This window comes from Artibeus jamaicensis, unplaced genomic scaffold (genome assembly GCF_021234435.1).
Source record: "Artibeus jamaicensis isolate MK-2021 breed Jamaican fruit bat unplaced genomic scaffold, CSHL_Jam_final contig_1715, whole genome shotgun sequence".
Classification (NCBI taxonomy): Eukaryota; Metazoa; Chordata; class Mammalia; order Chiroptera; family Phyllostomidae; genus Artibeus; species Artibeus jamaicensis.
In genome coordinates, this window is record NW_026521335.1 from 689,577 (window position 1) to 702,842 (window position 13,266).

The following is a 13,266-nucleotide window of genomic DNA, read 5'->3' on the forward strand; positions in this document are numbered from 1 at the left end:
GGAAAGCACTTCTCACCCCTATGTTGATAGTAAGTCATCTACCTCTTAAGGAAATTCAGTGTCCAACTCCTCTCCTGACTCTCCTTCTCTTAGCTCTTGAAGTTCTGCTCGGAACTACATTAATTCGCTTTTATTTGTGTCATTGTCATGTTTTAGCTTCCCAAGGGAAGAAATCTTCCCTTCCGCCCTTGGCTGCTGTGGCTCAGTGGACTGAGTGCCAACCCATGAACCAAAGGGCCATCAGTTCAATTCCCAGTCAGGGCACATGCCTGGGTTGTGGGGCCAGGTTCCCAGTAGGGGGGTGCGTGAAAGGCAACCACATACTGATGTTTCTCTTCCTCCTTTCCCCTCTCTAAAAGGAAATAAAATCTTTAAAAAAAAAGAAACCTTCCCTCCCTTGCTAACCCCCCTCAAGCCCAGCAGAGGGCAGTACACACGAGGGCTGCTTGTGTGGGTGCCCCTGGCTCGCTGGAGGCATCCTCCGTGGCAACTCCGAGTTATTTTCATTTTGCCTGTGTTTTCGATGCCCAGGCCACGTCAGCCTAAAATAAATGCCACTGGACGATAACAGTAACTTCATCTCTGATGCCCTGCTTAGCAGATACCTGGGAGGCTTGTCAGCACAATCATCATTCAAGCAAGCTGGAGGCGTGGAACAACCCTCAATCCACAATTTGGAATAAAGATTTTAGAAAACACGCAGCAACAATACTGGCAGGAATAGCTGTCTGAAGCACTGAAGAACTGGTCTGCCCTGGATGCACAGTCAGGGAGTAAAAAAGAAGGAACGGCAAGTTTTAAACTGAGGTAAGAGATAACCACAAACCTATCTTGGCACCCCAGGATTCCTAAGACTACAGCTTAAAACTATGGACCAGGGAAGCGAGGAATAATGGAAAAAGAACATAGAAGCCTAGATACTAACTCAAGCTCTTCCGTGAACTAGCTTTGCCACCTTGTAAGTAACTTACTTCTATACCTCAACTTTCTTACCCGTATTAAAATGAAACTGCACTAACGGAAAGATCCCACACTTAGCCTTCCTGATCTCATCGCCCGGCTTCACTGGCCGGGCAGACATCAGCTAGGCTCAGCATGCTCAAAGAGAGGCCATGCGATCGGTTTAGGATACACAGGGTGGGACAAAAGTAGGTTTTCAGCTGTGAGGATGCAAAACACAGGCCTTATTCCTGTATTATTGTTTACTGTATGGTTTTCCATACGAACCGCTGTAACCTGACTTTTGATCCACCCTGTATGTATATCCTAGCTTTAATACTTGAGTTTCTACCTTTTGAAGTATATGAACTTTTTCATAAATTTTTTTCCAGCTAGATAAGAATCCCTACGAAGGTAGGGAATGCCTTTCCTGAATATATCTTTGTACCACCTGGGTCACTCAGCGTCTAGCACGCTGTTCAGAAAGGCGGATGCTGAAGAGGAATCACAATCTGAAGAGAGTAAGTGAGGAACACCCTGAGTTGAAAACTTATTTGGAAAGCTTCTGATTAAGAATGAGTTAGATAGCAAGAACACTTCTCCAGCTTAGAAGTACCCTTCTCAATAAGGTGGAGATTTCTTTAAAATGTCTATGTCTCCTGAACCTTGTTTATTTTCCTTGATGCACTGACTTGAAAAGCCAATCACATTTGGGTAAATACCATGATAAACTCTCCTAATCAAACTTGGCCAAAACGGGCAAGGAGTTTCAGTTTACCACCTGTGAATGTTGGTGGGGCCTGGGAGAAACACGTGTGAGTCTGTTTCTCCTTTGGTGACAGTTTCTTTTGTGTATTACATTCATGAGTTCTTTCTAACTTCTTTCAGTGGCAGGATTGCAGAGATGGTCCAGACATCACGAGAAAAGAAGTTACTCTGCCTCCTGCTGGCCACAAGCAGAAGGGCCTGAGCTCCTTTTAGCTTATTACTAGAGGTCACACGCCTCCTTCACAGACAGAACTTGTGAAGGAATGCAAGACTGAAAGGGAAAAGAAGAGCGGGCTTCCTTTTTTTGATTAGCCCAAACTAAGCTTTAGGTGTAAATAAATCATTTAGATCAAATACCCTCAAACTCTTCATTTTGCGAGCCTAAACCTGAGGTGGAGGCATCCACGTTAGCTACAGGAACAAGGGGAGGGGCACGAGTCAGGAAAAGCCCTGGTCAGTATGCCAGCATCTTGCTCCCTCTCCCTGAACGGTGGGAGTGGACAGCCCAGACACATCCTATATTAAGGACTGCTGTTCTTTAACAGCTTAGGGCCCCACACCAGCTTCTCACCTGAATGGTGTCTTCGATATTTTCTTCCCTTTCCCCAAACCCCAATAAAACACACCAACTGCTTCAGAGTATTTCTGGGTTGGGTTTTATCGTGGGTTTTTTTTTTATTTCAAATACTGGAAAACTCCCCTGGGCTCTGTGGGGCGCCCCATGCTCACGGCCCCCTTTCCCTTTACTCACTGCCCTTCTCCCACAGTAAATCTGTTTCGAGGACATTTAAAAAAAATGAACAATGAACATTAACTGCTTTCTCAGCTTGCTCTGAAGGACCAGAGGAGCTATCTGCACCTGTCATATTTAGATGGACAGTTTCTTTGATCTGACACCAGGTCCCCAGCCACACCCAAGTAAACATAGCGTTTTTCTACAGAACTAAATTGGAAACCCACATCTTTAGTTCACTCCACCTCCTTCCCCTCACACCCACCCCTCACCAGCCACATGGTTAAGAAGGACAGTCAGGAATGTTATCAACTCCAAGCCCTAACTCATATTCCCCTAAATCTCCCACCCACCCTCTCAAACAACCCTCTCAGTACCCTGCCCCACCCTACCCCCAAGGATTTCACTGAGATTTTTCCCAACAGTTATTTGGAAAAAAGGTAAAACAAAAAAGGTTCAAGGTCTTGGTGCTCGGCCCAAGGGGCTCCATGCGCTGGGACACCGACGGGCAGGGGCTTCTGCCTCTCCAGCCCGCGCCCGAGCCACCTCCTGACCCCTGGCTGCAAAAGCAGGGAGGGGCAGGAGCCAGCACAGGACCCAGGGGGGCAGCGTCTCAGGATCTGGCGGAGCCCCGGGCAGCATCATTCAACTTGGCCACTGTGGATGAACACAGAAGAAGAAAAAGAAAACACTGTCAAGTAATAAGGGGAAAGTCTAAGTGCCATCCCAGTCTCCGTCCCAGGACTCTTCCACACTTAACAATCACTAGGCCACCTGGCATATGCCCGAATCCTATCCTTAGAAAATTTAAAGAGAGAGAGAATTTCAGTTTTATCCACAATACAAAATGTTCTCTTCCTTTTTGGAGAGACCCATAAAAACAAAGACAGAAAAACAATTCGTTAGATGAGATCAAAATAACTGGAGGCTTGCAGGGGTGTAAGCTGCCTCCTAGCTTGGAGCAGGCTCGATTTCAGACGCACATCCACAGCCACTTACAGCAGCAGAGACTGATGGTGGGCACACAGTGATGAGGTGGTAACTGGGTAGAGGCCAGGGCCAGACAACACACATGTTGTTTTGAGTGGATTCAATAATCTAGGTTTAATGAAAGCAACTGGGATTTGGATTCTGACGTGATCCTTCTTTGCCATGGGAGTTATGTACTACATAGTGTGGAAACATGTGGCAAAAAAACAGTACGTGGCTCAAGTCTCATTTTCTTAGCCTTGAATACGACCCGATAAAGAGACAGAGAGACCAAGAGTTTTCTGATTTCCCTATTTCTTCTATTCCTTCCTAAAGCAGACTCATTGTGACCTCAGTTTTGAGGATGCAAACTGACCAATAGAGAAAGTGGCTCACAGAAACGAAAAAAAGTACAAAATTCGAGAAGATCGGAGATGAAGAAAACGTACAAAATTATATATATATTTATATATATAATAACATGACATATCTATGTACAACATGGCTGGGACAGCTGAGGAAACTATACAAGGATGTTCGGCATTTTCCCCTTCCCACGTGGACTTTAGACTAAGGAAGACAGCATGAGGAAATGGAGCAAGAAACACAAAAATTATATACAATTACAAGTGACAGTCAAGGAGTCTGGGAGCCAAGGAATCCAGGGATCCTGCTCTCTCCATTCCTTCCTCACCAACTCTTTCCTATCCAATCTGAATGACAGCCTGAAAAGTGAATGGCCGGTCAGGAGAGAAGCACATAGACACCCCACCCCGACACATGCACATTAAGCTCATCGGTCATTCTCACTGAGCCCAATCAATGTTTGGCCTTATGACAGGGCAAGAGAGGATTACACAATCTTCCTCTCCTGATCAGTTAGTTCTGACCCTGACCCTCTCTGTCATAACTAGCAGTGTGCATTCAGTAAGATTCAGGCCAAGCAAGTCATAGCTAGATTGAAGACGCTGGCCACCTGCAACCTCTTTCCTCCACCTGTTCGTGAATCAGCATTGCCTCTTCTCATCACACAGGAGCTGGGTTGCTGAGCTCTAGGACAGCAGATTTCTGTGATCCTTCTCTCTCCTTTACCACCTTCCCCACCTTTCTCCAGCGTGAATTATCTCCTAAGAACCTGCTACTCCAGCCCTGCTATAGAGCTAAGCCCTAGAGGCTAGCTCAGGTCATACCTTTTCTTCTTGTCTCACTAACAATACACCTGGCATCTGATTACCTCAGAACACCAGAAAGGGGGGAACTCTACATGTGCATGACGGAGCATGTTTCCTCAGGCCCACAGCTCAGCTGCCAGAGCAGCCTTTTTAGCAGCGAAGGCCCAGACTGTAGGCCAGAAAGGTGGGTTGGGGCAGAGGCAAGAGCTCCATGGCTAGCTTCTCAGACCTTTTTCTTTAACCCTCAGACCACAATACTTATGCAGCCCTCTTGCTTGAATTCATAACCCACCAAATCTCCACTTCCTCTCTCCCCATGTAGTCTTCAAATGGTTTCCCGGTGTAGGCTGCTCATCCATGGGCCTTCTGTATTTTTAGTTTTACAATGAACAGCAGAATTTTTTAACTGAGTTGCAGGATTTTAAAATTAGAATCAATCTTATCCATATTCAACTCTATTTTACAGATGAGGAAATAAGAAATCTTGAGAGGTTTAATGACTTGACCAAGGTTACATATAACTTCAGCCAAGACTGCGTAAAACTAGACCCAAACCCAGACATCTTGACTGCTGACCCAGTGCCCCTTCCACTATCCCACAGTACTTTCAAAAGCAACAAGCTGGGAGAGAGAGAAGGCGCCCATTTTCCGTGGACGTTCTCCAATCTTTAAGAGCTAGGGCAAACTGTAAGAGACACTGACTAAGGGAGGCTAAGTGGGCATTGCAGTTTTAGGCAAGCCAACCAGTTTTTCTTTTTGAGGAGTCTCTAAACCTGCCATAATGGAAACATGAAGCAATAGCAGCCTAAGGGACAAAACACTTAGAAGCACAGAAAACAGATCTCATTCAATATAGCTTTCCCAACAATGTCAGGTTAGCCTTGGATGTTAAACGTGCTACACTATTCCCAAGGCTTAGCCTAACCAATTTGGAGACATTCTCTTCCAAAAGGGGAAATCACTTCTCCCCAGTTTCTCATACAGAAGAAAAAGAGAGTTTGCAGTATTATCCAGTCCTAGTCTCCTACTTCTGGGCCCCTACTGGGCTACACTGGGGGTATGGAAATCTCAATTTAACCAAAAAGAACTCAGTCCCTCTTCAACACACATTACCTTCTCAGCTGAGAAGATCTCTTAACTAGGTGCCCATTCCATCCCTGCCTATGATATATAAAAGTCCAGTGGGTGAGGAAGGGGAGTAGAAGAGGGGCCCAGGTTACCCCGCAAGCTTGCTGGTGACGAGTGAAGACTTTCTCTGGGGCAGATCCTGTGGGGTGGGGATGTGGTCACCAGTCACCAGGTTCTTGTCTGGTCCTGCACTTGGCAGCTGCTTATTCTTCATCTTGGCTTTGGCCATGTTGTAGTCTCCTGAGTCAAAGTACTTTTGCTAAGAGACAAGAAGGAGGTTTAGGTGAGTAAGGAGCACTGGCCATCCTTAGAAGCAAAGAGATCCACCACATCCATTTTCAGATCTTTCAAGTCTTCTATGATTAACCTCATACACTATAGCTTAGTATTAATTACATGTACTTATGTCTTTTCCCCAAAGGCATTCTGACTGTTGCAGATATGTAAGCAGTTTCCCAACTAGAGTACTGATTTTTGGTTTTAAGAGAAATCCTTTGTAGCCTCATCAGTTTCGGATGATTCAACAAAATTACCAACTTTCTACATAAAGGCTTGCTGAGGACCTGTTAGACACCACCAGGCTTGGTGCTGGGGAAACGGAAAGGACTAAGCTATCTAGAAGGGTCAACCTGGGACCAGCCTAGCAACCAGCAGGAAATCAACCTCCAGCTACCAACCTCAAAATGGAAAAGTGTTTTCTCAGACCATGAATAGAAACTGGGTTTGTTCGTGATGGTAATGTACTTTCCCTGACTCCCACTTGCTCCCACACATGTTCCGTGGCTGTGCCAGCCTGCCCATGCCTGCCTTGCCTACAGCAAGGTAAACTGCAAATCAGCATCACATCATTATCTGTGACTAAGACTCAACAACTAGGATTCTCCACAGGGTCTGCTGAATTCTCCATTTCACCCCCACAGAGGAATACACAGCAGCTTACTGACTGACAATCCCTCAGTCAGCAGTAGGTACCCCTGGGGACTGAGAAATCTGATCAGGAGCTAGAGGGCGATGAAGGTAAGACTTTCATTTGGTGAGGAGAACCACTCTGGAGAAAAGTCTCTTGAAAGAGTAAATGGTAGTGCTAACTTTGAGGATCTGAAGAAATCTATTTATTTCAAATTGAAGAAATCTTTAGGACAGATAGTTTGATTTTTTTCTGAAATAATGCACCCTCCCCCCCATTTAGCTCTAATTCTATGAAGTACAGTCCTAAAACTCCCACCATCCCAACAGGCAAATGCCCAGGGCAGTCAGCATTCCAGTCTCTAACATCCTTCCCTCCTCTTCCCAACCCCTCCCCCCAAATCCAAATGTCCCTATTAAGTCTTAATATCCTATATAGGAAATAAGAAGATAACTGATATCATATCAGAGATTTACAATAATTTGCCTTGCTCATTACAAGTTTCTAATTCCTTTCCATTGTTGCCCAACAACAAACTTGCAGGTCAGCATTCAGTAGAACCTCTACAAATCTCATCCCCTTTGGCTCCAAGTAAGAGAGTAAGAGATGAGTCCCATACCCCTTTCTGGAGTCTCTTCATGAGAAAGTCGGACCCTCCAGGTTTTTGTCCTAGGCTTGGATATTTGGCCTTTAGCTTTGCCTCCTCGGCTCTCTCAGGGAGAATACCTTCTTTCTCCTGCGTGTCCTAGAAGGGACAAATGGGCCAATAAAATGAAAGACTGAGCCCTGGCTGGGTAGGTCAGTTGGTTAGAGTGTGGTCCCAATATGCCAAGGGTGTGGGTTCAATCCCCAGTCAGGGCACATGTAAGAATGAACCAATGAATGCACAAATAAATGGAACAACAAAATCAATGTTTTTCCTCTCCCTCCCTCCTCTCTCTCTCTAAAATGCAATAAAATTTTTTTTAAAAGAAGGAAAATTAAAGACTAAGAAATAACTTCTGCTAATATCTGATAACCTTTATACTATTTTTTCCTGGAGCTCCACCTACTTGTAAACATGCTATTTCCACTCTACTCTTAAAAAAGCTAGATCTTTGCTCAAATTCCTAAAGCTCAAGAAGATTACTGTGAGATTACTGTGAGAAGGAAAAAACAAGGTGCTTCTCACACTACGCCCAGGGAACTACCTTGTTGACCTGTGAGTATTGGGTTAAAGTTATCTAAACACAATACCTTAGTCACAGAACAAGCCCTTGCTCACTCAGCACAGAAGCTCGGAAAGACACAGAAGAGCCAGCCAAGGCTGTGGGTGATACACGAGGAGGAAAGTACCCTGGCTGTTCCTGACACATAGTATAGGTCAAATGGGAAAGTGACAGGGACAGATAATTCTGCTGAAATGTCCCCTCCTTTTTCAGAGTCTAAGATAGTCATGTGAGCAGTCTCTGTCCATGGAGGAGGCTAGAGCTATGTGGCTTTCTAAGATCTCCATCTTAGTAATGGGACGACATTGCTTCAGCATTTCCATAAACATGTGGTAGGAAGGTGGTAGGTAAACAAGGATGAAAATGACAGTATTTTTAACCTCAGGAAAAATTAAGATATAGTACGTTCACTAGTTTTTACCCACAGTTTTTGCAAAAAGTCAATGCCATCCTTATTGGTGCAAGTGACAGCAGTATGGGGGAACATGCCAAGAGCTCAAATTGGCTTGCGGGGTCTTTTACTGTCGTTACTCGTTTTGTTTTTTTGTGGGACCCACTACCCTTTTCTTTACTGATTTTTTTTTTTAAAGATCTAAAGCAAATCCGTGGCTCTTTTTAGTGGAATTACATTCCTCTCCCTTGTAAATCCAGCAGAGATACGACACCAGGTGTATTACATGAACCCCTAAGTCCGGTGCTCAGTGTTGTAAGTCAAATACAGCCCCTAAGAAGAGATGTGGCGTGGTTTCATCACAGAAATGTAGGTGGACTAAGTCCCACTGCCTTGGAAGTCTGGGGGCAATAGGGGGGCGTCTTTCTTGTCACGACTCTCCTGGTGTCTAAGTTTAATCGCTATTATTATGTGTGGAACTCCAGTCCTCTTCAGTCTTGTTGGATCCTCACTGAAGGTGGGCAACAGATAAACCCAATCGTCGAAATAGGTCTCTTGAGAAATTTGCCGCCTTAAATTAGCCATAATTACTTTTGGTCGTTTTTAAACGTCTTTATCTTGACCTATATCTTTTGGAGGATTCAGGATGCAGGCCCCAGACTGGTTTTGGGTTACCTACCCTTAATAACTAATAATACACATCTCACTCTGGGACCACCAGACCCCTTTCATTCACCCAGTCTTTCCAAACACCCGCCCCGAGCCCATGCTCTACCAATTATAGCACAGCTTGCAGAGTTGTGCGGTAGGCTTACTGGCCAATCAGGAAGGGCTTGGCACTGACTGACAACAGAGTCAACCAACTAGCGCCAAAACAGCGAGCCGCGTCGAAGCTCACCCTGCGTGACGCAAGAAGTGGCCAACCCCTGCAGAGCCTGAGACCATGGCGACCAATCCGCACTGGTGGGAGACCGTCTCCCACCCCACCGTGGTCGCCCGGTCCCGTCCGCCCGCACCCCCTCCACTTCACCTGCTTCTCCTCGCCGGTCTCCTCCGCAGGGTTCTCCTCTTCTTGTTTCTGGGACATGGTGGGACCGGGACTGTGGAGTGTAGGGGACCCGGGAAGTCAACCGGAGAAGGGAAGGGGGAGGGGAAATAGGGACAACCTGCGCTGCTCCTTCGGCTCCTGTCACTAGGGTTGCTCAGTCAAAATGGCGGCCCTAGCCTGTGACGTTGTGGCCGCCCCTTTCTATAGTAACCAATAGGGGTGAGGTACATGGGGCAATGACGTAACAATCTACCAATAGTCGCTGGCTAAAGGTAGATTTTTGTGGAGGCGAAGGCCAAACTGGAACACCAACCTGGAAAGAGAGTGAGCCACAAGGACCAATTGGAAGCCCGTGGAGGATGTTAGGGGCGGTGCTGCTGGCTTTGGCAAATTTGCTCCTTTGTTGGGATCCTACTCTTAGAGAAACAGCGTCCGGTGTTCCGCGCTCCGTGCCCAGGAGCTTTTGCTGAACTTAAGACTGAAGAGCGAAAGCATGTAAACCTTTTATTTTCAGGTGGTGAGGATTAAGCCTTGCGCAGTGTTAGCAGAAAATTATCTAGTTCCAGGAAATAATTTGGAGGTCAGAGTGGGCTTTAAAGAGGTAGTCACGATGCGAGGAACGGAGAGACTGAGTCTCCAACCTGAGTCTTTTGCAGAACACAGGCTTACGTTCATGATTTAAGTCTTATGTACAGTGTTGTACTTGTTTAGGGACATCTCATGGATAAGTTCCTGGAACAGCACAATTCTAAGTACATGGTAAACATTTAGTAAATATAGTTAACACCAGTTAACCTATTCTAAGGCACAGTTCAACATTATTTCTTAAGCTTTTGTAGATGGCACTGTATTAGTTTTATAGTTTCATATATAGGAAGGCATTCACTGCCCTTGGTTTAACTCAGTGGGTGTGCGGAGAGGGTGTCCACAGTGTGTCAGTTGAACCCTAAATCCCCCAAATGAAATAGACCCATCTACCTGGAGTGTTAGGCACGCCATTTTTTTATATTAAAAACCAACAGTCAAATATTAATAACACTGTAAAATTCATATTAAAATATAATTTTCCAGGCAGCTTTTTGTGACAGATAGTCTTGGCTATCTGTTTATTTTTCTGTACAATTAGGTGCTTTTCCTTTAGGGAAAAGTTTGAGACTCTCTGAAATACACAGATTATCATACAAGGCAAAATTTGGTAAGCATTAAATAAAACTTAATAAAGTGCTAGAGAGGCTCAAAGGAAGGCTCATAGTTTAGGGTAAAAAAAAGACTTTGTGATGGAAATGGTATTTATTTCAAATAGTTTTAAAGAACGTAGGATTTTGCCAGGTAAAGATGAAGAAGGAAGGATATTCTGGGTGTTGGGCATAGCATGAAGGCTAGAAAAACAGAATTGAGTTCAGAACATGGGGAACTTTAAATGCCATGATAAGTAATTTGTAAATAATTGAGTAATCCATGAGAGATGTTTAAGGTTTTTAGGCCAGAGAATGGCAGATCAGAACTACTCTTTAGGAAGATTAATTTGGTGGTGATGAACACAAAATAATTCAGAGTTCCAGGTAGGGAGATACTAGACGTCTATACAGGAGTCCACTGTAATACTCTAGGTGGGAGACAATTAGGATTTAAACTAAAAATGTGGTAGTTTAGAACCAAAAACAATGTATTTGAGAGAATCTGGCATTGGAATCTACTAGATTAATAGCTGACAGAGTATAGAGCATAAGGAGGCCATGTGCCTCAGGGTGACTTATCTAAGTAATCAACAAAAGGAGTCGTTTTGGGAATGGGGTTGGAAGTAGAAAGAAAATTAGGTGTTCAGTTTTAGAAACTGCCTTTTTAAAAGCCAGTGAGCATTTGGTAGAAATACCCAGGCAATGAAGACTTAGGATAAATGACCTCTGAACACCTCCATATCTAAAATTTTAGGGTTCTAGAAAATGTAAATGTGGAGTTTGGGAGAAAAGTAGAAGCTAAATATGAATAAAATTTGGACCCTGTCACATAAATATTAGTAAAGTTGTGGAAGTAGATGGGATCACCAAAGGACAAAGTAGAAAAAAGAGGTTCCAAGACAGAAATTTGGGGAAAAGTTGGCAAGGGAAACAGAGACAAATGATCAGAGTGGCAGGAAGAAGAACCAGGAGAGAAGGTAAAGATGGAGGGCACAAAAACTAATTGCAAGTAGTTTAAGAGTGCATAGGTGGTAGCAATATTTAACAGTAAAGCAAATAAAGAAATTAGAACGTTGAATTAAAGAAGCAGCAGAGGATTTTCTTTTTTGGACAGTAGGCAAGACTCAAGCTTGTTTTCAGAAAAAGGGAAGGGGCTAATTGAGAGACTAAAACTCTAATCATCTTCTTTAATGGGGAGGTAATGAAAGAATTAAAGTCTCAGAGGAGATCATTAGTTCAAGAAGGGTAGAGGCATACAGATTAGCTTTGGCAACTATAAACACTGTGTGGGGGGAATGTACAGATATTTTGAAGTGGCTGAACATAAATGTTCCTTAAAAGGAAGTCACGTTGAATGGCCTTGCCTTTCTATCTTTTAGAATATAACTAGTGCAGCTCAGTGGATTGAGCACTGGCCTGCTAACTGAAAGGTTGCTGGTTTGATTCCCTGATCAGCGCACATGACTGGATGTGGACCAGGTCCCCGGTTATAAAAAATACTAATAATTCAAAACAGCAAGAAAGACCTACCTGAGATTAGATGAGTATGTATTTGTGGTAGGTAGTCCCAATCAGCATGGCTTTGTGACTTTAGTCAATAACTCTTGGTTGCATTGGAATGGAGAAACCAGACAGCCAGAGTTACCTGGGTCAGAATGACTGGTCAAGAAGGAACAGAGGAGAGAGGACAATGAGGAAGTCTGATTATTTTGCTGGTTTGTTGAGATAGCTGACCACAGCAGATGGGCTCTTTAGGAAAGGCAGAATAAGACTGATGAATTGGGAGAATAGAAAGGAATTGACCAACTGGTCATGAGACATGAAGCTCAGATTTGGTGGGATTGACTGAGAGAGGCAGAAAAGTAGGAGGTTGCAGTGAGAGACAAATTTCAGTTTGTGTCTAGGAAGGTGGAGAAATTATAGGTTATCATGAGCTCTAGCCTATGATAATTGTAATTGGTGGCAGATATGGCTATAAAAGCCATAGATGTTGATGCAATCAAGTAAATGTTACAAATGTTGAAGTCTCAGAGTGTAATGATAGGCAACAAGGAGGTTAGGACAGGGTGACTGTGACCCATATGTAGGGAGTGAGTTGTAGGGCTCTAACACATGTATATAGGAATGTAAAGTGCCATCCTGTGTGACTTAAGCTGTGAAGGAACAATTACAATATAGGGAAGGTATGACACTCACCAAATGAGTTGTATGTATAGCATTTAAAAGATCATTTCTGGTGGAGCCGGTCAAGGAATGTTTCAGATGAGGTAGTACCTAAACTGGGACTATGAGAATAAACAGCAAGGTTGGAAATTGGCAGGGGGAGTGAGGAACAGTTTAGAGGACCACACTGTTTTATAAAATGTTGGAGGGTGGCTACCCATGACTGAAGACAATGGAAAAGGGAGAGAGAATCTACAGCAAGAGTAATGAGTTCCCAGAGGGAGTGAGATTCTGCTAGCCCAGGAAGACTTCTCTTTCATCCAAAAAACTTAATTTAGCAGTCATTATGTGCTCATTATGTGCTAGGTATTGTACTGGGCACCATGGAAGCAAAAATAAAAGGGAAGTCTCTGTCTTCAAGTTGTTCAGAGATGAGTGAGGGGATACGAGGTAAAAGCAGTATACAGTGGAGCAGGGTATTAAGGGCAGCTTCCTGGAGTGAATGACATTTGAAGGAACTATAGAAATATTCCAGGTAAAAATAAAACAGGGTGCACAAACCCTTTGCAGGGAAAGGGAGCCTTGTGTTAAAAGACACAGAACCTTAAGAAACACCATGAGCTAGGTCCTTGGTTCCCAGGAAACTATAAAAACAGATTTCC

General features: G+C 44.1%; 1 protein-coding gene and 1 long non-coding RNA gene across 2 annotated transcripts; one reads left to right on the forward strand and one right to left on the reverse strand.

Moving 5' to 3' along the window:
* Window positions 1-426: 426 nt before the first annotated feature.
* LOC119034666 (uncharacterized) lies at window positions 427-2,140 on the forward strand. Its single transcript, XR_008392485.1, has 3 exons — window positions 427-807; window positions 1,332-1,460; window positions 1,828-2,140. It is a non-coding gene; the product is annotated as an uncharacterized LOC119034666 (long non-coding RNA).
* A 207-nt stretch (window positions 2,141-2,347) lies between these two features.
* On the reverse strand, window positions 2,348-9,434 carry ENSA (endosulfine alpha). The gene is made up of 4 exons (XM_037125749.2): window positions 9,246-9,434; window positions 7,236-7,361; window positions 5,802-5,968; window positions 2,348-3,097 (listed from the first exon to the last, which is right to left on the reverse strand). Exons 1-4 carry the CDS (start codon window positions 9,300-9,302, stop codon window positions 3,082-3,084), a joined length of 366 nt encoding a protein of 121 aa, XP_036981644.1. The 5' UTR covers window positions 9,303-9,434; the 3' UTR covers window positions 2,348-3,081.
* Between the last annotated feature and the right edge of the window lie 3,832 nt (window positions 9,435-13,266).

Excerpts from the sequence above, each read along its gene's own strand:
- ENSA (XM_037125749.2), bottom strand. The coding sequence starts at position 9,302 with ATGTCCCAGAAACAAGAAGAGGAGAACCCTGCGGAGGAGACCGGCGAG. Across the intron at positions 7,362-9,245 it reads AGACCGGCGAGGAGAAGCAG|GACACGCAGGAGAAAGAAGG; the intron begins GTGAAGTGGAGG and ends TGTCCCTTCTAG. Across the intron at positions 5,969-7,235 it reads TGAAGAGACTCCAGAAAGGG|CAAAAGTACTTTGACTCAGG; the intron begins GTATGGGACTCA and ends CTTGTCTCTTAG.